The 24,056-nt window shown below is 46.1% G+C and overlaps 1 protein-coding gene across 1 annotated transcript in view; it reads left to right on the top strand.

Annotated features, from left to right (window-relative positions):
- LOC140483960 (FYVE, RhoGEF and PH domain-containing protein 5-like) overlaps positions 1 to 24,056 on the top strand; it is a 251,684-nt gene that overhangs the window by 177,819 nt on the left and 49,809 nt on the right. The window contains exons 8-11 of the mRNA XM_072582831.1: positions 4,437 to 4,487; positions 5,394 to 5,452; positions 7,564 to 7,635; positions 19,545 to 19,613. Coding sequence (XP_072438932.1) covers positions 4,437 to 4,487; positions 5,394 to 5,452; positions 7,564 to 7,635; positions 19,545 to 19,613 — 251 coding nt within the window. The remainder of the gene's footprint in view (positions 1 to 4,436; positions 4,488 to 5,393; positions 5,453 to 7,563; positions 7,636 to 19,544; positions 19,614 to 24,056) is intronic.

Below are 24,056 nucleotides of genomic sequence, written 5' to 3'. Positions count from 1 at the left end.
CACACCTTACAAAAACAGCTCCAGTCAAATCTTCTGCTCAAAGGAGGTTCCAATTAATACTGGGAAAGTTAAAGTCACCCATTACAACAACCCCACTATGTCCACATTTTTCTAAAATCTGCTGACCTGTGCTTTCTTCCATCTCCCTGCTGCTATTGGGGGGCTTGTAGTAAATCCCTAAAGAGGTGACTGCTCCCTTGCTGTTCCTAATTTCCACCCATACTGACTCGGTAGGCAGATCTTCCTCAACAATGGAAGCTTCTGTAGCTGTGATACCCTCTCTGATTAGTAGTGCTACACTCCCTCCTCTTTTTTCCCCCCTCCCTATTCTTTTTAAATGCTCTAAACCCTGGATATTCCAGCAACCATTCCTGCCCCTGAGAAACCCATGTCTCTGTTATGGCCACAACATCATAGCAGCTGGTATTGATCCATGCTCTAAGTTTGTCACTTTTATTCCTGATACTCCTTGTGTTAAAGCAAACACCCTTTAACTGATACCTTGGTTCCTTGCCAGGAAAATCCTTCCCACTAGCTGGCCTCATCTGCATCAACTCTCACTTCTGGTATACAGCTCAGGTTCCCACCCCCCTGCCATATTAGTTTAAACCCTTTTGAACTACTCAAGCAAACCTTCCACCCAGGACATTGGTCCCCTTCCAGTTCAGATGCAACCTGTCCTTCTTGTACAGCTCCCACCTTCCCCAGAAGGCATCCCAATTAGCTACATATCTGAAGCCCTCCCTCCTACACGAGCTGCGCAGCCATGTATTAAGCTGCGCCCTCTCCCTGTTCCTCTCCCCGCTATCTCGTGGCACCGGTAGTAAACTAGAGAACACTACTCTGTTTGTCCTGCTTTGCAGCTTCCATCCTAACTCCCTGAAATCACTTTTTATATCTTCGATCCTTTTCCTGGCTATATCATTAGTGTCAACATGTAACAAGATTTCTGGCTGTTCCCCCATCCCCTTTTAGAACCTTATACACCCGATCGGAGACGTCCTGGACCCTGGCACCAGGGAGGCAACATACCTTCCGGGAATCCCGATCCTGACCACAAAATCTCCTGTCGATTCCCCTAACTGTCGAGTCCCCTACCACGAGTACTTTTCTATTCTGCCCCCTTCCCTTCTTAGTCACAGTGTCAGGCTCAGTGCCAGAGAATTGACTGCTATGGCTTTCCTCTGGTAAGTTCAGGGAGGGGCAGGATTGGCAGCTCAATATTCCAGGATACAGGGTCTTCAGGGAAGGATATAAAAAAAGGAAGCGGTGTTGCAATTTTGATCAGGGAATCTGTAACAGCAGTCAGAAAGGATAACAGCTTAGAAGGCATTTCAAGTGAAGCTATATGGGCAGATACTAAAAACCAAAAAGGAGTAATCACTTTGCAGTAGTGTACTATAGGCCTCTTAACGGTGCAAGAGAAATAGAAGAACAGATTTCAGGAAAGTGTAAAAGTGATAAGTGAATATTGGGCAATTTCGACTTCCCCAAGTATTATGGATATAATGCAGGAATAAGAAGGATGCATTCACCATGATGGAGTTATTCTGTCGGCCTCCCATTAGCCCAAGGGAGAAGGCGGAACAGATATTTAAACAGATCATGGAAAGATGCAAAAAACACAGGATTGTTTTAGTGGATGATTTTAACTTCCCTAATATGGAATGGGGCTCCTGAGTGCCAGGGGCTTTAATGGGGCAGAATTTGTTTGGTACGTCTGTGAGGGTTGCTTGAATCAATATGTCGATAGTCCAACTGGGGAATGGGCCTTGCAATTGAAAAGAGCCTGGCTAGGTGTTCGAAGTTTCAGTGAGGGAGCATTTTGGGAACAATGATCATTATTCCATAAGTTTTAAGATGGTTGCGGATAAGGATAACGCTTGTCCTTAGGTGAAAATGCTAAATTGGAAGAAAGTTAATAACAACAGTATAAGGCAGGAAGTGGAGAAATAGGATTGGTGCTGCCCCTTCCCTAGAGGCCCTACTTCTCAACTTGCGACCTAACTCCCTAAGTTTCCTTAGCAGGACCTCATCTCTACTCCTGTCTATGTCATTGATACCAACATGGACCACGACCTCTGGCTGCTGACCCTCTCATTTCAGAGTGTCCTGTACCCTCTCAGAGGCATCTTTGACATCTGTCATTGAGTACATTTAAAACAGAGATAGATCAGTTCTTGATTGCCAAGGGGATCAAAGGTTACAGGGAGAAAGCGGGAAAATGGGGTTGAAAAACTTATCAGCCATGATTGAGTAGCGGAGCATTCATAAGTTTGAATTAGACTGATTTGCCTAATTTCTGCTCCTATGTCTTAAGGTCTTATGGACCCTGACACCAGGGAGGCAACAAACCATCCTGGATTCTCGCTCGCAGCCATAGAAATGTCTGTCTGTACCCCTGATTGTATAACCCCCTATCACTATTGCTTACCTACACTTTGACCCTTCCTGAGCCAGTCATGGTGCCAGTGATGTTGTTGCTGCTGTTGCTATCCCCTGAGGGGTCATTCCTTCAACCCTTGCCCCAACAGCTTCCAAAGTGTTATACTTATTTGAGAGGACAATGATGACAGGGGACTCCTGCACTTTCTTCCTGCCTGCCCCTCCTGGCAGTCACCTGTCTATCTGGCTGAACCATTGGTACTTCCACGTCCCTGATAAAATGTTCTGCCTCCTCTATGCTCACCAGACTGCTGCTCCAACTGCTGATCCATGTGGTCTGAGAAGAGCTACAAGTGGATACACATAGTTGTCAGAGTCATTTGTTATCTTTTTGATCTCCCACATCACACAAGGGGAGCATGCCACTCAACTAACTGCCATTACAAACTCTTGAATATGTATGAGATCAAAAGAAACAGGAAGACCTCATCTTAATGCAGCTTGCCCTCCTCAGCAAAGCCAGAGACTCACTAAAGCCTGCACTTGGACCTCACAACCCCTCTATAAAATGGCTGCTCCCACTCAAGCTTGGCTCCCTTTTACAGGTTTTTATAAGCTGGTAGGAATGTAAAACTCTACCAGAATCCACCTTCTGTCGCCCATCACCTTGTGTGCCTTGACATCGTGAGTGTGCATCTAAATACTTCTTAAATGAAGGTTTCATGATGGTTTCTGCCTGTATCACCCTCACAGGCAATGGGTTCCAGATTCCTGTGTGCAGGAGTGATGTATAAAAATGATTCCAGTGATGAGAGATTTCAGTTATGAGGATCTGTCAAGATGAGGCTAGGAGGTCTGCGGCGGGTAACTCACCCCGATCCCCCAAAGTCTATCCACCATCGATAAAGCAGAAGTCAGCGGTATGATGGAATACTCCCTAATAGCCTGGATGAGTGCAGCTCCAACAACACTCTAGAAGCTTCACATCATCCAGGACAAAGCACCCCATTTCACTGGCATCACATCCACAAGTAAACACACCGTTCACCACCGACATTCAGGAGCAGCAGTGTGTACCATTTGCAAGATGGACTGCAGAAATTTACCAAAGGTCCTGAGACCGCACTTTCCAAACCGTGATCACTTCCATCCAGGACAAGGGCAAGGGAATCCCACCATCTGCAAGTTCCCCTCCAAGCCATTCACCATCCTGTCACTGGGTCAAAATGTTGAAATTCCCTCCCTCAGGGCATTGTGGGTCTACATGCAGCATGTGGACTGCAACGATTCAAGAGGGTAGCTCACCACTATCTTCTCAAGGGAAACTAGGGATCGGCAATCAATACTGACCCAGCCAGTGACCATGAGTGAGTAAGAATGAAAGTTGGGAGTAATCTCCTTGGGGAGGAGGGTACGAGATCTGATAGAAGTTTTCAAATTTATGAGCAGGCATGTGGAGTAACCATTGCTGATTGTAAAAGGAACAAGAATGAGAGAACATAGACTTAAAATGATTTGCAAATGAAGTCAGGCGGAACTTTATCACAAAGTAAATAGAGTATGGAATGTACTGCCTGCAAATGTGGACGCGGGTTTAGTTGAGGCATTGAATGAATATTTGCCTCAACAGAATAAGCACAGGTATCAGGGAAAAAAAAACAGGTGAGTAAAATGGTCATTTTGTTAAGAGATGATGCAAGCATGATACACTGAAGGGCATCTTACTGCACAGTAAGATTTTGTGAGAGAGCAGAAGTTTTACTATGTAACTAAACTGGTGCTGTACCCTGTTCTGGTATTGTTTGATGAGGACAGTGTGATGGAACTTTATTCTGTAATTATCTCCATCTGCTAGGAGTTTGATTTGGTGTTTCAGAGGGAGATTGACTGACTTGCTGATTGTAGTTTAAGGTTTGTCATTGCACTGATGTTCCTCAGAGAGTGTATAAGCTTTCAGCTGGAGAAGTACAGAATGATCTCTTTCCACGCTGCTTCATGGTGGAATACAATGATCTTTGAATGTATCAGCAACCAGTTGTTTCTCTTTTCAGATTACTTGAATAATTTACATCCCGACGATTCTGAATATGAAGATACTCAAGGTAACTACAGAACTACAAAATACAATCTACAGACACATGAATAAGAAGGGAATAGAGATCATATGCAGGCAAAAAAGGATTAGTTTAGATGACACAGACATGGTGAGCCAAAGGGCCTGCGCTGCATTGTTTGAAGTTTATATTGTGCAAATCCCAAGGTGATTGGTTAAAGTGATGCCGATGCTGAGAGGAATGGTTTACTTGAGAGGTGTGGATTCTGATTGTTCCTGAAAGCTCAATGGCAGTAGATTCCAATAATAACTTGCAGAGTCATCAAGGGGATCTACGAGAGAAGCAGGGCATCGATTTCTGACATTCTGCTTTCATTTGGACTCTGCAGATATAGCTTTGTATTCATACCTGCCTTGGATTAGAACAGTGACGAAGAGATTGGAGCTTGCCTCTGGTGTAGTGTTGGATTTGGGAGGGGAGCTTGTCTCTGATGTAGTGTTGGATTTGGGAGGGGAGCTTGAATCTGTTATAATATTGGATTTTTGAGGGGAGCTTGCCTCTGGTATCTTGTTGGATTTGGGAGGGGAGCTTGCCTCTGGTGTAATGTTGGATTTGGAAGGGGAGGTTGCTTGTAGTGCAGTTTTGGATTATGGACCACGGTCGGTCTCTGGGTGTAGTGTTTAATTTGGGAGTGGAGCTTGCCTCTGGTGTCGTGTTAGATTTGGGAGTGGAGCTTGCCTTGGTGTAGTGTTGGCTTTTTGAGGGGAGCTTGCCTCTGCTGTAGTGTTGGATTTGGGAGTGGAGCTTGCCTCTGGTGTAGTGTTGGATTTGGGAGTTTAGCTTGCCTTTTGGTGCAGTGTTGGATGGGGACTGGTGTCTGTCTTTGGTGCTGTCTTGGTATGGTGTGCAGCCTGTCTGTGATTCATTATTAAAAGCTGCTTTCTTCCTCTGCAGCTGCTCTGTGTGTCGTGAGGACAGTGTGTGAGCAGCTGAGAACATGTGTTGCCCAAGCGGTAAGTCAGTCTGGCCTTCTTCCATCTGCCTTTGCTTGAATATGAAAAGTACACTTCTAAATGTTGGGTCTTGCCTCTGGGTCAATGCCACCAGGGTTGCTGCCATCACTGGGGCTGTGATTTGGATCACTGCTTCTTTGGGATTTTTCATTGGGTCAAAGGGGTCAGGCTGATTGGGAACATAAGATTGTTAGTAACAGGAGGGTGACTGACAAGGCTACTCAACCCTTGAAGTCTCACCCACCCTTTAATAGGTCCCAATTGTTCCTGCACCTCAGTCCCCTCTTTCCTCTTTCTCCCCATAACCTTTAATACCTTTAGTCCTACGAACTACATCTGATCTGAGGGTTTGTGTTGGATTCACCGGGGGTTATTGTCAGTGTTACTGGGGAAAGATGTTGTCGTCAGTGCTGGCTTATGCCACGGTCATCCCAGTGCTGGGATAATTGGTATCAGTGTTGGGGCCATGATTGCTCAGATCAATGTCAGAGTCCTCATTGTTCAGTGTCAGGGTCAGTGGGAACGCTGTGCTCTTCCTGTGCATGGCTGCTGTTGCTCAGGTTGATGACTCCTTCCTGTTATTACTGTCAGCATGGAACCAACTGAGGCAAACCTGTGGTAATTGGGGAACCAAAGCTGCAAAGTTGGTTTCTGATACTCCTCAGTCTGTTGCCTCTATTCTTGAAGTACTTCATCCGACAGCCACTTCCCAGAACACTGTTCTCTGAGCCTTTTTCATTGAACAGTTGCCAGAGCTGCTTCTCAGGTGTTTTCAGAGGCCACACATATTCCATCACAAAAGCCTGCAGACGTGCACATATACAGACACATAGACATGCACCTGTGCTTATGTAACTGCATGAGTGTGCAGCCAGAGTTATGGAGCATGGAAACAGAATGTTCGGTCCAACTTGTCCAATTCTCCCAAACAAAACTAGTCCCATTTGCCTGTGTTTTGCCCATATCCCTTTCAACCTTTCCTATCCACATACTCATTTAAATTTCTTTTCAATGTCATCATTTGTAGAATCCATAGAATCAACCATTGAGTCCCTACAATGTAAAACAGGCCCTTCGGCCCAACAAGTCCACACTGACCCTCCAAGGAGTAACCCACCCCCACACGTTTCCTTATGACTCTACATTTACCCCTGACTAATGCACCTAACCTACAGATCCCTGAACACTATGGGCAGTTTTGCATGGCCAATTCACCTAACCTGCACATCTTTGGACTGTGGGAGGAAACTGGAACACCCAGAGGAAACCCACACAGACACAGAGAGAATGTGCAAACTTCACAGTCAGTCGCCCGAGGCTGAAATTGAACCCGAGTCCCAGGTCTCTGGTTGCTGTGAGGCAGCAGTGCTAACCACTAAGCCACTGTGCCGCCCATAATTGCACCCACCCCTACCACTTCCATACCTGTACCACCCTCTTTGTGAAAACATTGGCTCTCAGGTCCCTTCCAAATATTTCCCCACTCACCTTAAACCTATGCCCTCTAGGTTTGGACTTCCCAACCCTCAGGGGAAAAGAACCCTGACTGTTCAACTTCTCTGTGCCCCTGTTGATTTTATAAACCTCTATAAGGTCACACCTCAATCTCCTACACTCTAGGGAAAAGGCCCTAGCCTATCCAGCCTCTCCCTATTGCTCAAACCCTCTGCACACTCTCAAATTTGATAACATCCTTCCTGTAGCAGGATGAACAGAATTGAACTCAGCATTCTAAAATTGGCCTCACCAATGTCTTATACAACTGCAACGTGACATTTCAACTTCTGTACTCAATCCACTGACCAGTGATGGCAAAAAGGGCCAAACAGTGTGCTGTCTCTCAAATGTGGATTTGCATGCAAACAAGGGGACAGACACATGGACTTGCGGACAGACACACAGACAGACGGATGCACACACAGAGACACAAACCCTTGCCAAGACCCTCTGCGTTAAGGGTCAGGTCCAGCTCATCACTTCCACCAATCCCAATGATAATGAGGCCATTAGGCACTCTTCGCTTCATTAGTCTCCAGGCTCTTGTTATTAATTGACTATGCTGTCCCTCAGAGCAACCTGCCATGTCTCTGTAATGTTTAATTTGTACTTAGGAGAATCTACAGAAGCTGTTGGAAGTTGAGCACCAAGTGAAAGGAGTGCACCAGCTCTCACAGCCTGGGAGGGTGAGTATTGCGCATGAGTCAATGGTGCTTATGTGAGTCTGCCACACTTTAGCCTTGCTTAGCTGCTTAGAGATCAGTCAAAGCTCAAGATCAGTCTGAGACAGAAAGTTTAAACAGTACAAGAGCAACTGTCAACATTTAGTGGAGAGGTAACCCTTCAACAGAATTTACACACACAAGTTTACAAATGGCAGCATTGTAAAAGCTCAGTGTTTTAGCATCCTACTCAGTAAGGAATGGCCAGGATACCCAGTAAGGGAGGATCAGAAAAGACCTCCCCAGTGAGGGAGGGACCGAAAAAGGCTGCTCCATTGAGAGATGGATCAGAGGAGGACTTTGCAATGAGAGACGAATCAGAAAAGGCTTCCACAGTAAGGAAGGGACCGAAAGAGGCCTCACCAGAGATGGATGGAGCAGAGGAGGCCTCCCCAGTGAGAGACTGATGAACAAGAAGATCAGTTGTTTTCTCCTCGGTGTTGGTCACAGCAGCAAAAGCTGACCTCGAGTATCTGGATCATGGAAGGGGAAGAGTGGAGGGAGAAGGGTGGAGAGTGTCAGGTGAATGTACAAATGCCTAAAAGAGCTAAGGAGTGCATTAAACGCTCGCCAATATGATGATGTCATACAGACTCTAGAATGAACAGCTTAGAATCTGAAGGAACAAGATTACATATTCAAGTCTCCCTCATCATTTGTGTGGGTGTGTATTATATTGACATAAGTTAGGGCTAGTGACGATAGTGCAATAAACTACACTGTAGTGAACACAAGAGCTGCTTCTTGTTTACCGTCAAGTGGTTTCCCTCACCACACTAGACCAAGTTCTGTACATCCCTGGTGGCAGCAAATCTGCTGAATGTAGCTTTCATTGTGGTGTGCTGCGGTGAGGATCATCATATTACATTGAACATAGAACATAGAACAATACAGCACAGAACAGGTCCTTCGGCCCACGATGTTGTGCCGAACATTTGTCCTAGCTTAAGCACCCATCCATGTACCTATCCAATTGCCGCTTAAAGGTCACCAATGATTCTGACTCTGCCACTCCCACAGGCAGCGCATTCCATGCCCCCACCACTCTCTGGGTCAAGAACCTACCCCTGACATCCCCCCTATACCTTCCACCCTTCACTTTAAATTTATGTCCCCTTGTAACACTCTGTTATACCCAGGGAAAAAGTTTCTGACTGTCTACTCTATCTATTCCTCTGATCATCTTATAAACCTCTATCAAGTCACCCCTCATCCTTCGCCGTTCCAATGAGAAAAGGCCTAGCACTCTCGACCTATTCTCCATTCCAGGCAACATCCTGGTAAATCTCCTCTGCACCCTCTCCAAAGCTTCCATATCTTTCCTAAAGTGAGGCGACCAGAATTGCACACAGTACTCCAAATGTGGCCGAACAGCTGCAACATCACCTCACGACTCTTGAATTCAATCCCTCTGCTAATGAACGATAATACTCCATAGGCCTTCTTACAAGCTCTATCCACCTGAGTGGCAACTTTCAAAGATCTATGTACATAGACCCCAAGATCCCTCTGTTCCTCCACCTGACTAAGAACCCTACCGGTAACCCTGTATTCCGCATTCTTATTTGTCCTTCCAAAATGGACAACCTCACACTTGATAGGGTTGAACTCAAAGAATTCAATAAGACTTGTAAGGCAAGACCTACCCCTCACAAATCCGTGCTGGCTGTCCCTAATTAAGCAGTGTCTTTCCAGATACTCATAAATCCTATCCCTCAGTACCCTTTCCATTACTTTGCCTACCACAGAAGTAAGACTAACTGGCCTGTAATTCCTGGGGTTATCCCTATTCCCTTTTTTGAACAGGGGCACAACATTCGCCACTCTCCAGTCCCCTGGTACCACCCCCGTTGACAGTGAAGACGAAAAGATCATTGCCAACGGCTCTGCAATTTCCTCTCTTGCTTCCCACATAATCCTAGGATATATCCCATCAGGCTCGGGGGACTTGTCTATCCTCAAGTTGTTCAAAATGCCCAACACATCTTCCTTCCTAACAAGTATCTCCTCTAGCTTACCAGTCCATTTCACACTCTCCTCTTCAACAATATGGTCCCTCTCGTTCGTAAATACTGAAGTAAAGTACTCATTCAAGACCTCTCCTATCTCTTCTGACTCAATACACAGTCTCCCACTACTGTCCTTGATCGGACCTACCCTCGTTCTCGTCATTCTCATGTTTCTCACATACGCATAAAAGGCCTTAGGGTTATCCTTGATCCTACCCGCCAAAGATTTTTCATGCCCTCTCTTAGCTCTCCTAATCCCTTTCTTCAGCTCCCTCCTGGCTATCCTGTATCCCTCCAATGCTCTGTCTGAACCTTGTTTCCTCAACCTTATGTAAGCCTCCTTCTTCCTCTTTACAAGACATTCAACCTCCCTCGTCAACCAAGGTTCCCTCACACGACCATCTCTTTCCTGCCTGACAGGTACATACATATCAAGGACACGTCGTATCTGTTCCTTGAAAAAGTTCCACATTTCCACGACATCCTTCCCTGACAGCCTATGCTCCCAACTTATGCTCCTCAGATCCTGTCTTACAGCATCGTATTTACCCTTCCCCCAATTGTAAAACCTACCCTGTTGCACGCACCTATCTCTCTCTATAACCAAGGTGAAAGTCACAGAATTGTGGTCACCATCGCCAAAATGTTCACCCACTAACAAGCCCATCACTTGTCCTGGTTCGTTACCAAATCCAATATGGCCTCCCCTCGGACAATCTACATACTGAGTTAGAAAAGCTTCTTGGACACACTGCACAAACACCGCCCCATCCAATCTACTTGATCTAAAGAGCTTCCAATCAATATTTGGGAAGTTGAAATCGCCCATGACTACTACCCCGTGGCTTCTGCACCTTTCCCAAATCTGTTTCCCAATCTGTTTCTCCACATCTCTGCTGCTATTGGGGGGCCTATAGTAAACACCCAACAAGGTGACTGCACCTTTCCTATTTCTGACTTCAGCCCATACTACCTCCAGAGGCAGATCCCCCTCAAACTGCCTTTCTGTAGCCGTTATACCATTTCTAATTAGCAACGCCACCTCCCCTCCTTTTTTTTACCACCCTCCCTAATCTTACTGAAACATCTGTAACCAGGAACCTCCAACAGCCATTCCTGTCCCTCATCTATCCATGTTTCCGTGATGGCCACAACATCGTGGTCCCAGGTACCGATCCACGCCTTAAGTTCACCCACCTTATTTCTGATACTCCTTGTGTTGAAGTATACGCACTTGAACCCATCTCTGTGTCCGCAAGTGCTACCTTCTCCACAGCGTCCCTACATTCTTGGGCATCCTGACACACAGCTAGCCGACTTGCTGGACTACAAGTCCGGATCCCATCCCCCTGCCAAATTAGTTTAAACCCTCCCGAAGAGTGCTAGCAAACCTACCCCCCAGGATATTGGTGCCCTTCTGGTTCAGGTGCAACCAGTCCTGCTTGTACAGGTCCCACCTTCCCCAGAATCCAGTCCAATTGTCCAAATACCTGAAGCCCTCCCTCCTACACCATCCTTGCAGCCACATGTTCAACTGCACTCTCTCCCTATTCCTTGCCTCAATGTCACGTGGTACCGGCAACAACCCAGAGATGACGACTCTGTTTGTCCTAGCTTTTAGCTTCCAGCCTAACTCCCTGAGCTCCTGAATGACCTCCCCACCCCTCTTCCTACCTATGTCGTTGGTGCCAATGTGTACCGCGACTTCTGGCTGCACACCCTCCCCCTTAAGGATTCTGAAGACACGGTCCGAGACGTCTCGGACCCTAGCACCCAGGAGGCAACAAACCATCCGAGAATCTCGCCCATGTCCACAGAACCGCCTGTCTGTCCCTCTAACTAGAGAGTCTCCTATAACTAGCGCTCTCCTCCTCTCCCCCTTTCCCTTCGGAGTCTCAGAGCCGGACCTCGTGCCAGAGACCCGGTCACTGCAGCTTACCCCTGCTAGGCCGTCCCCCCCAACAGTATCCAAAGCGCTATACTTATTGTTGAGGGGAACGACCACAGGGGATCCCTGCACTGCCTGCTTCCTCCCCTTCCCACCTCTAACTGTTACCCAGCTACCTCTGTTCTCTGGCGTAACTATGTCCCTGTAGCTTCTATCTATCACCCTCTCAGCCTCTCGAATAACCCTCAGTTCATCCAACTCCAGCTCCAGTTCCCTAACGCGGTCTGTGAGGAGCTGGAGCTGACTGCATTTCCTGCAGATGAAGTCTGCACATGCTGCTAGTGTGGGCATTACTTCATCTTGTAACTAGGTTGCAAGCATTGGTGATCTGAAGCTTTAGGAAGGTTGCTCCTGTAGACGGTTCGCGATGCAAAGATGTGAGTAATCAAGCCTCCTGCAGCACTCCCTCTGTTCTGACTGCCTCTACCAGTTCGGCCATCCCTCAGTGCTCCCCTCTCAGACTGGGGTACCCATCCTCCTGACGTATCCTTCTGCAGTGCAGTGTTCCATCAACATTGAGCTCAGACTGCTTGGCACTTGTCAGTGCTTTGGCCAGTGTAGCTCACCATTGGCCTGCACCACCATGATGCCCTTGGTACTGCATTGGGATGCTGTGAGTGTTGAAGTCTGATCATGTGGACCAGAGGTGAAAGTGCAACTGGGTATAAGAGAGCAGACAAGCAGTATTGAAAAGAAAACAAAGATGCTGGAAAATGGAAATTGCTGGGAAAACTCAAAGCAGAGTTTCAGATTCACAGACCCTTCTTCAGAATGTAATATTAATCTCTTTAGAAAATAGGGGTCTTTACAGCCTGCTGATTGAACTGATTAAACCACCGAATGATTAAAGCAGTGTATTATTCCACACACTCACTTTCAAGAATCTCAAAGTGGAAGTGAGGACTGCAGATGCTGGAGATTAGAGTCAAGATTAGAGTGGTGCTGGAAAAGCACAGCAGGTCAGGCAGCATCCGAGGAGCAGGAAAATCGACATTTCGGGCAAAAGCCCTGCATCAGGAATGGCATGATTTCTGATGAAGGGCTTTTGCCTGAAACGTCGATTCCCCTGCTCGTTGTTCTCACTCCAACTGCTTTATTTGGGGCTGCACGGTGGCTCAGTGGTTAGCACTGCTGCCTCACAGTGCCAGGGTCCCAGGTTCAATTCCAGCCTCGAGTGACTGTCTGTGTGGAGTTTGCACATTCTCCCTATGTCTGCGTGGGTTTCCTCCGGGTGCTCCAGTTTCCTCCAAAGATGTGCAGGTTAGGTGAATTGGCCATGCTAAATTGCCCGTAGTGTTAGGCGCATTAGTCAGAGGGAAGTGGGCCTTGATGGGTTACTCTTCGGAGGGTCGGTGTGGACTTGTTGGGCCAAAGGGCCTGTTTCCACACTGTAGGGAATCTAATCATCTAATCCTGCCCCTCGGATGCTGCCTGACCTGCTGTGCTCTCCCAGCACCACTCTGATCTAAACTCTGGTTTCCAGCATCTGCTGTCTTCACTTTTGCCCTTTGAAAAGCAATGGACCGAGTAAAGGTTCAAGTCAAGTCAAAGGTCAAATGTGAGAATCCCCAGTAAACAGAGAGGCACGGAGGGAGTGACACTCTTTGTATCGAGATGGTTCAACCTGAACTCAACCACTTTGGTAAGGTCCAGCATGGGAGATTAACAGCAAAGAGAAGAGTCGATGAGATCCAAGGAAATGTAGTAAATTGGATCCACAATTAGTTGTGTGCAGGAAGCAGAGGGTGATGGTTGAGAGGTGTTTATTCCAAGTGGATATTTAGTTTTGAATGTAGAAGGGTTGATCGGTAAGTTCACAGAGACATGTAAATGAACACGATGGCACCAATGGGCTGAAGTATGTTTATTTCAATGGAAGGAGTATTATAGGTAAGGCAGATGAGCTTAGAGCCTCGATCATTACATGGGTCTATGATGTTGTGGCCATTACAGGGACTTGGTTGAGAGAGGAACAGGACTGGCTGCTCAATGTTACAACGAAACGCTGGGTTAGATGAGATAGAGAGGAAGGTAAAAGAGGTGGAGGAGATCCATTACTAATCAGGGAGAATGCCACACCTGCACTCAGAGAGGATATGCTGGAGGGCTCATTCACTGAGGCAACATGGATAGAGCTCAAAAATAGGATGAGTGCAGTCGCTCTGATTGGATTATACTATATTCCCCCAAACAGTCACCTAGACATTGAGGAACAAATATTTGGACAGATTATTGAAAGATGCAATAAAACAGAGTTGTCAAAATGGGTGACTTTAACTTCCTCAATATTTATTGGAGCCCCTTTAAGACCAAGAGGCATAGATGGGGCAGAATTTGTTAAGTCAATCCAAGAGGGTTTCTAGAAACAGTATGTGGATAGTCCATCGAGTGGAGGAGCCATACTGGACCTTGGTTTGGTGAATGAGCCTGACCAGATGGCTGACCTTTCAGTGGGAGAGTGTTTTGGAATCAGTGATCACAACTGCTTCAGTTTTAAGATAGCTATGAATAAGAATAAGTCAGGACCTTGCTGGAAGGTACTAAGTTAGGGGAAGGCAAATTACACTAGTAATAGGCAGGAGCTAAGGAGTGTTAATTGGGAAGAGCTGTTATCCACATTTGCTTTGTGGGAATTGTTTAAAGACCTGCTGATGAGAATTCAGGACTGGCATGTTCCAGTTAGGAGAGTACAAGAATGACAAATTAAGGGACATTAAGGGACCCTTGGATACTGAGGGAGGTTAGGAGTTTAGCCAAAAGCAAAGAAAGCATGTTGTAGAAAATCTCAAGAGGCAGGTCTTGAGCATTAACCAGTTTATTACAAAATGCATCATGGGAATATCCTACTTCCTAACAGTAGCTCAGTAGGATTCTGAGGTACAGCAGAAAGTTACAAGATCATGTAGAAATCAAGACAGGGATGCAACACAGGTTGACCATTAGCTACAAAGTGTCAGGATGGTCCAAGGAGGTATCAAATCAGGGATCAGCTCTCAGGGTCAGCCCTAAAAGATGCTACACTTTCTCCAAGTAAACAGGATTGAAAGTTATCACCTAACATGCTGTTTACAGAGATCTGTGACAAATGTAGGACGGATGTCCTTAATTAGAGGAACAACACATATTGGCAATATATCAAAGAGAGAAAGAAGCTAATTGACAAGGGGCGGTACCTTTGAGCAATTAAGCGACACAGCAGCAATACATCACAGTGAGAGAGAATCTGCACTATGTGCGAGACAACCTCCCACAGCTACATGCCAAGTACTATTCTTCTGCTGGGTAAGATTCCCTCCAGCAAGATGGTTCCTTAACCAGGAGGGAAGCCATAGCCCAGAAAATGGCTTCCACAAAGCATAAGTAAGGTTTAGGAAGCTAAAATGGACCTGATCAGGTGTACCCTAGAACTCTGTGGGAAGCTAGAGAAGTTGTTGCTGCGCCTCTTGCTGAGATATTTGTATCATCGATAGTCACAGGTGAGGTGCCAGAGACTGGGGGTTGGCTAACATGGTGTCACTGTTTAAAAAGGGTGGTAAGGACAAGCCAGGGAACTATAGACCGGTGAGCCTGACATCGGTGATAGGCAAGTTGTTGGAGGGAATCCTGAGGGATAGGATGTCAATGTATTTGGAAAGGCAAGGACTGATTAGGGATAGTCAACATGGCTTTGTGCATGGGAAATCATGTCTCAGAAACATGATTGAGTTTTTTGAGGAAGTACCAAAGAGGATTGATGAGGGCAGAGCGGTAGACATGATCTATATGGACTTCAGTAAGGCATTTGACAAGGTTCCCCATGGGAGACTGATTAGCAAGGTTAGATCTCATGGAATACAGGGAGAACTAGCCATTTAGATACAGAACTGGCTCAAAGGTAGAAGACAGAGGGTGGTGGTGGAGGGTTGTTTTTCAGACTGGAGGCCTGTGACCAGTGAAGTGCTGGGTCCTCTATTTTTGTCATTTCCATAAATGATTTGGATGCGAGCATAAGAGGTACAGTTAGTAAGTTTGCAGATGACACCAAAATTGGAGGTGTAGTGGACAGCGAAGAGGGTTACCTCAGATTACAACAGGATCTGGACCAGATGGGCCAATGGGCTGAGAAGTGACCGATGGAGTTTAATTCAGATAAATGTGAGGTGCTATATTTTGGGAAAGCAAATCTTAGCACGACTTATACACTTAATGGTAAGGTCATAGGGAGTGTTGCTGAACAAAGAGGCCTTGGAGTGCAGGTTTGTAGCTCCTTGAAAGTGGAGTCGCAGGTAGATAGGATAGTGAAGAAGGCGTTTGGTATGCTTTCCTTTATTGGTCAGAGTATTGAGTACAGGAGTTGGGAGGTCATATTGCGGCTGTACAGGACATTGGTTAGGCCATTGTTGGAATATTGCGTGCAATTCTGGCCTTCTTCCTATTGGAAAGATGTTGTGAAACTTGAAAGGACTCAGAAAAGATTTACAAGGATGTTGCCAGGGTTGGAGGATTTGAGCTACAGGGAGAGGCTGAGCAGGCTGGGGCTGTTTTCCTGGAGCATCGGTGGCTGAGGGGTGACCTTATAGAGGTTTGCAAAATTAAGAGGAGTATGGATAGGGTCAATAGGCAAAGTCTTTTCCCTGCGGATAGGGAGTCCAGAACCTAGAGGGCATAGGTTTAGGGTGAGAGGGGAAAGATATAAAAGAGACCTATGGGGCAACGTTTTCACACAGAGAGTGGTACGTGTATGGAATGAGCTGCCAGAGGATGTGGTGGAGGCTGGTACAGTTGCAACATTTAGGAGGCATTTGGATGGGTATATGAATAGGAAGGGTTTGGAGAGATATGGGCCGGGTGCTGGAAGGTGGGACTCAATTTGGTTGGGATACCTGGTCGGCATGGATGGGTTGGACCGAAGGGTCTGTTTCCATGCTGTACATCTTTATGACTCTATGACTCTATAATCAGATAGGTCAGTGAAGAATATAAAGAAAGCAGGAAAGAAATCAAGCAGGGAATTAGGAGACAAAGAAGGGGCCATGAGATGGCCTTGGCAAGTAGGGTGAAAGAGAATCTTAAGGCATTCTATACATTTATCAAAAAAAAGATAAATAGGGAGAAGGTAGGACCACTTAAGGATAAAGGGAGCATGTGCTTGGAGACAGAGGATGTGAGCAAGGTCCTAAATGAGTGCTTTGGTATTCACCCAGGAGAAGGATATGGAGGGCAGTGAGGTTTGTATGGAGCATGGATAATGTATGAGTGCATTTTGAGATCAGAAAGAAGTGGTGTTTGGCCTCTTGAAGAGCATTAATGTAGACAAGTCCCCATGGTCCAATGTGGTCTACCCCAGGTTATTCAGAGAAGCAAGAGAGGAGATTGCCATGACCTTAACCAAGATGTTTGTATCTTCACCAGCCACTGAAAAGGTCCTGGAGGATTGATAAGTAGCTAATGTTGTTCTTCTGTTCAAGAAGGGAAATAGGGATAAACCAGGAAACCATAGACCAGTGAGTCTCACATGAGTGGTTGGGAAGCTATTGGAGAGAATTCTTAGGTATAGGATTTACGTGCATTTGGAAAAGCATGGCCGCATTAGGTACAGTCAGTCTGGCTTTATGCAGTGCGGGTCATGCGTTACTAACTTGATGGAATTTTTCGAGAAAGTGACAAAGGTGATGGATGAGGGTAGAGCAGTGGATGTTGACTCCATGGATTTTAGTAAGGCTTTTGACAAGGTCCCATGTAGACTCATCGAGAAAAATAAGATGCATGGAATCCATGGTAACTTGGCTGTGGGGATCCTGAATTGGCTTGCTCGTAGAAGGCACAGGGTAGTGGTGGAAGGGTGTTTTTCTAGCTGGAGTTCAATGACTAGTGGTGTTCTTTAGGGATCTCTGCTGTTAGTTTTATATTATAGTATAAATGACTTGGATGAAAATGTAGGTGGGTGGCAAAGTAAGTTTGCAGATAATACAAAGAGTTGTGGATAGCGTAGAAAGTTGTCAAAGGATACAGTGGGATCAGTTGTAGACATGGACAGAGAAATGGCAGGTGGAGTTTAATCCAGATAAGTGTGAGATGCTGTGCTTTGGGAGGTCAAATGTTAAGAAAAATTATACAGTTAACGGCAGGACCCTGAACAGCATTGATGTACAGAGGGATCTTGGGGTTGAAGTCCATAGCTCCCTGAAAGTGGTCACTCAAGTCCATAGGGTGGTAAAGAAGGTGTATGGCATGCTTGCTTTTATTGATCAGGGAACTAAGTACAAGAATCGGGATATCATGTTGTAACTTCACAAGACTTTGGTTAGGCAACTTTTGGTTGCCACATTACAGGAGGGTTGTGGAGGCTTTGGAGAGGGTGCAGAAGTTTACCAGGAATGAGTGATAAAGAGAGGCTAGAAGGCAGATTGTTTTCTCTGGAGCAGCAGAGGCTGAGGAGAGACTTGGTAGAAATCTATAAAATAATGAGATGCATAGATAAAGTTGACGGTCAGAATCTTTTTCCCGAGTTTGAAATGTTTAATACTAGGACACATGCATTTAATGTGAGAAGGAGTAAGTTTAAAAGGAGATGTGAGGGTTAAGTTTTTTTACACAGAGGTTATTGGTAAGAGTCTGGAATGTGCTGCCAAGGGTGGGGGGGTGGAGGAAGGTACAACAGGGGTGCTTCAGAGACCATTAGATAAGCACATGAATGTGCAAGGAATGGAGGGATATGGACCAAGCTCAGGCAGGATGGATTTGTTCATGGATCCATATCTTCAATTGGAGAAAGTGAGGACTGCAGATGCTGGAGATCAGAGTCGAGAGTGTGGTGCTGGAAAAGCAGCAGGTCAGGCAGCATCCGTGGAGCAGGAGAATTGATGTTTTGAGCACATTCAGGCTCTTCATCGATTCCTGATGAAGAGCTCATGCTCGAAACATCAATTCTCCTGCTCCTCAGATGCTGCCTGACCAGCTGTGCTGGGTTTTCCAGCACCACACTCTCGACTTAGTTAATTCAATGTCACGTTTGGCACAACATTGTCAGCCGGAGGGCCCGTTCATGTGCTGTACAGTTCTATTTTCAAAAAATGAGCGGGTGGAAATAGTAAGGCAGATAGCCTTTCAGATAAAGACAGGCTGGTCAGATGCACTGACAAATGACACCACATGGAATTCAATATGATAAATGAGGTTGGACAAACAAGGCAGGGATTGAGTGGGCGGACTTTGGGAAGCACTGACAATCAATCAGAGAGACCTTGGTATACAATAAAACAATCCCTAAAGGTGTCTGTACTGATAGATGAAGTGGTTAAGTGGGATATTTTCTCTTATTAGTTAAGGCATAGAATTTAAGAACAGGGAGATTACGTAGGAACTGTATGACATGTTGGTTCGGCTGCAGTTCTGGAATTCACATTACAGGAGGGATGTGATAGCACTGGAGAGGGTGCAGAGAGTATTTATCAAGATGTTGCCTGGGCTGGAGACTTTCAGTTACAAGGAGAGATTGGACAGACTGGAGTTGTTTACCATAGAGCACAGGAGATTGAGAGGGGACATGATTGTGCTGAGTAAAATTCCGAGGTACATGGAGTAGAGTAGAGTAGACAGGAAGAGACCTTTCCCCTTAATGGAGGGGTCAGCGATCAGGAGGAACAGACTTAAGGTAGGGGACAGAAGGTTTAGAGGAAATGTGAGGAAAAACATTTCTACCCAGAGGGTGGTGGAAATGTGGAACTTACTGTCTGTAAGAGTGCTAGAGGAAAAACCCCTTCTAACGTTGAAGAAGTATTTAGCTGTGCACGTGCGATGCCAGGACATACTAGGCTATGGGCCAAGTGCTGGAGAATGAGATTAGAATAGTTAGGTGATTGTTTTTGACCCACGTGGATATGATGGGCCTTTTTCTGTGCTGTAGATCAATATGACCAATCCCTTTACTCCATTAGGTGCTTATCAAGAAAGGAGGATTGCTGAGAGTGATGGAAGGAACACGAAGACCTCGATACTGCTTCCTGGTAATATAGATTTGGCTTATTTTGGTTTTTCTTGACACCTGTATTAAATGATATGTACATGTACTATGTTGTGGAAGTGTTTGCAAGTAATATCATACAGTCATAAAATCCTAGAATCCTTAAAATGTGAAAGCAAACCATTCAGCCCATCAAGTTTCCACTGACCCTCTGGAGAGCATCCCACTCAAACCCACCCCCTTACCCTACACATCCCATGGCTAATAAACCTAGCCTGCACAATCCGGGGCAATTTAGCTTGACCAGTCCACCTGAGCTACACATCTTTGGACTGTGGGAGGAAACCAGAGCACTCGGAGGAAATCCACGCAGACATGGGGAGAATTAGCAAACTCCACACAGATAATCTCCAGAGGGTGGAATCGAACCCAGGTCACTGATGCTGTGAGGCAGTTGTGCTAACCATTGAGCCACCGTGGCGCTCAGAGCTGATGTCTAATTCTGAGGGTAATGTTGACACTGCTGTTTATAGAGTGGTGTTTGTCAGGATGTCCTCATCCCTCCCAAGGCACAGTGCTCCTGCTCACGTACCTGTCTTAGACTCATAGCCATTTACAACTCACAATTCAACTCATCATATTTGCTCTAATCCACAGAAATCTGACTACGCTAATAACAAAACTTGGAGCTCAAGTTGCTCCAGCAGAAGGTATCTCCTGCACGCATAAGCTTTCCAGATCGCAAGAAGTGTGTAGGAGTTCCCACAATGTGCAGGAGCTCTCTAGTCATGAACTAAATACAGTATGGACCCTTTGCTCTTGCTGCATCTTAAGTATTGGCTCAAAAAAACTTAGTGCTAATTATATCCAAAGTCCCTTTTAGATACCTCAGTGAGCTGTCACCTTGCCTGTCCCAGAGTCCTTGTTCACTCCTCTCAATGAAGCCGACTACTGTGGAGTCCAATTTTCTCTCAGTCCCTCCGAATTGTCCATCTGCATCAGTGATGCAGTTGAGGTCTGTGGCCAGATTGATTGGCCTGGATGTGACCAACAGCAGTGGGAGCTGCTGCAAGGTGCCAGCTGCTCACACCTTACCCCCCAGGTGTTCATGTTAGCGAGTCTCAGGTGAGCGCTTCTGTATGCAACATTTGCTCCGAGGAGGCAGCTACCAATCTCCTTCTCAACTTCAGAGATTCTGAAGTTGCCTCCTTGCAGCAGAATACCCTGGCCAGAGGAATGGCTAGCGTTTCCCCCAGCTAAATCAAAAGCTCTTTTGGTCCATAAACTCAACCATTTCCTGTAGCTGCTGAAGTGTAATGTCCTACACTCCTGTGGAAACAGGTTGGTTTTGACATTGGCCAGATAAGGTAATGTGGAGACACATCGCATAGTAAATTTAATGCTACGAATGTTAATACTGGCAATTTTAAAACTTCGTAGAATTACTCAATATCCATTCATCCATGGTCTTGTCACTGGGGGACTCTCTGCATTCCTGTGCTGTCGGTGAACTATTGAACCTTCTGCACTGAAGTAGCTGTCCAGTCCCTCCCTGCTAGGGGTGCCCTGATATAGTTGTCAGTGCAAGAACGAAGTCAGGGAGATACACTTCTGAGTCCGACAGATCAGCTCCTGATTTGGAGTGTCACTGTTCTTGGCTGTGGTGCACTGGGTTGCTGATGGCTAGAGGTTGGACTTCCGGACATCCAGCCTTTCCATTTTGGTTAGGGTGGTGGGGGGGGGGGGGTGGTCATCTTCATCTCCCCCATGGTGCTCTGCCTTTTATTTTGTGGATGGCTATCCCTCTGGATGTTTTCATTGTCAGAGAACATGGCTGTAACCATCACGCAGCTGCCTCTTTCCATGTTGCTGTGCGGCTTTCGAGGTCTGACATGTTTTCGTCTTCCAGTTGTTTCTTACCCCTACATCCACACCCCTACATCCTCCATTTCCTCTTTATGACTCTATGACTTTGCAGTGATGCTCTGTCTGTCAGGGATTGAGACTGTCACACATTTGCTGGAATGTCCCTTTGCAAATGAAGTCTAGAGAAAGACACAGTGGCTCTTATTGAGGTTCATCCCGAGAAGTGATGCTGCCTTTTTTTTCCATTTCAAAAGTATACATTATACATAACATATCATTTATATATGAAATTTGTATACACATGTAGTCACAAATGCAGTTCGGTTCTGAACAGCTTCTCAAGGAAAGAAACAAACATTGGAATTTGAACATACCAAAAACATGTCTTACACACCCAAAACTAACTGTACATGCATTTGAGACAATAAGAGAGATCAAAACTGAACAAATCCCCACTTAACTTTGGTAGGAAGACCTGACTTGGTGGCAGCTGCTCCAAGCTTTACACTTGGTTGAGATCGACTTGTTTTGGCAGACCAACAAATTTCAGGCAGACCAAAGAGTGTTTTTCACCAAGCTGATGGTCCTACAGGTATGGTTGAGGTTTGTTTTGGTGTGTGTCCTGAGGAAGAGACTATATATATGACATGCATCACAGAGTTGCTGAGGGTGAACAAAAACAACTGTGCCTTTCTCCAGCCTTCATTCGCAAACGCACATTCCAGCAGATGTAGGACAGTCTCAAAACCACCACCAACACCCTCCCCCACAGCCATTTCAAGGGCAGCATACAGTGGTGCAGACCAACTGGGAGTACAAGAAGGATCTCCGAGGAAGTGCCCTTCTCACCACCAGCCAAACAATGTCTTGGTGCTTGTTGAAAAGTTCTGGTGAAGATGCATTCTGCCAAATAGCTTTGATAATTTGCTCAGGAATAGTGTGACAGGATCCATCTTCTCCCTTTCCTGTGAAGTCTCAAGGACACTATGTGCTGACCACTTCCTGTTAGGCTGGTGGTCAAAGGTGTTTTTCTTCTCAAACTTCTCCATGAAGAACGGTCCAATGACTTGGAGCATTCTGCAGCGTGGAGGCCATTCCCATCCTTGGAACACCAGGGACAGGTAGAACCTCAGTACATAGTGACACTTGGTGTTTGTGTACTGAAGGTCTTTGCACAGCTTGATGCACCTCCACACAAAGGTGGCCATCAGGATGAGGTTGGTGTTGGGTACAATCTTCCCCCACCTTATGCAGAGCTTTGTAAATGGTGTCTCTGCAGACATGGTCCATCTCAAGGGAAGTGGAAGATGGCTCAGGTGACTATAATGGCCCAGTTTGAAGGAATGGGCCAGACCTGCACCACATATGACATCTGAGAAAGTAGCTCATACCTGATAACTAGCCTATTTCTCACATTGTAGAGGGAGCAGTGTTCCCAGAAGACCAGTTTCTGTCTCACCTTGGTGACGTGCTCCTCCAAATTTCGCAAGCATCTCATCCCCTCCAAACCATATCCCCAGCTCCTTCAGATAATCTTGATGGTGAAGGGGACAATGGATCAGTCAGCCCAGTTCCCAAAGAGCTTGCCTTGACTTACCTGAGCACCCAAGATCCGTTTGAACTGGTCGCAGATGGTCATGAGGTTGCTCACTGATAGAGGGTCCAAATAGAAAACAGTGGTGTCATCCATGTACAGGGAGCATTTGACCTGCAGACCTTCGCTGACTGGAACAGTTACCCCTCTCAGGCTTGCATTCTTCCTGATTGCCTCAGCAAAAGTCTTTATACAATACACAATCAAGGCAGGAGAGAATGGACAGCCCTGCCTGACTTTAGATCGAATTGGGAAGCTGTCTGATATCCACCAATTGATTGAGATTGCAGTAAAGATGCAGCTATAGAACTATCCGTTCCAGTTGCGAATTTCCCACGTTTTAGAGAGCACGTCCCACATGTACATATACGATACCCTGTCAAAGGCCTTCTCCTGGTCCACATTGATGGAGCAGGTATCTATCCCACTGTCCTGCATGTAGATGATTGTGTCTCTGAGGAGTGTGTGAGGCTCTCAGATCGTCCTGCCCACTCAGCACAGGTTTGGTCGGGGTGGATAATCTATCCCAGAGCTGATCTGACCTGGTTGCTGATGACCTTGGACAGGATTCTATAGTCTGAATTCAGCAATGAAATTGGTCACCAATTTCTATTTTCAGCCCCCCTCTCCCTTCCGCTTGTGGACAAGGATATGATACCTTTCCTCTGGATTTGCACATGGTATGCAAAGACGCATACTGTTGTACATCCCTAGCAGGTCCGGGCGAATCAAGTCCCACTGAGCCAAATATAACTTGACTGGCAAGTTGTCATTTCCAGTAGTTTTATTCTTGCCTTAGGATTTGAGGGCCATGGTCAGCTCATCCAGAGTTAACTCCTGTTGTCTAATACTTCAGTATTAGACGAACAACTGGGAGGCAGCGCTGTTTGTGGACTTGCTTTCCTACAGCCTGGCATAAAAGGATTTGCTGGTCCTCAGGATGTCAGAATCAGATAATGTTACCGAGCCATCACCTTCTGCACCTTCCAGAAGAATACAAGCACATCTCATCCTTCAGCCTGCTCC

The sequence above is a fragment of the Chiloscyllium punctatum genome, chromosome 12 (assembly GCF_047496795.1).
Source record: "Chiloscyllium punctatum isolate Juve2018m chromosome 12, sChiPun1.3, whole genome shotgun sequence".
Taxonomy (NCBI): Eukaryota; Metazoa; Chordata; class Chondrichthyes; order Orectolobiformes; family Hemiscylliidae; genus Chiloscyllium; species Chiloscyllium punctatum.
The sequence above is the reverse complement of the archived record's forward strand: the minus strand, read 5'-3'. Positions and strand labels throughout refer to the sequence as shown.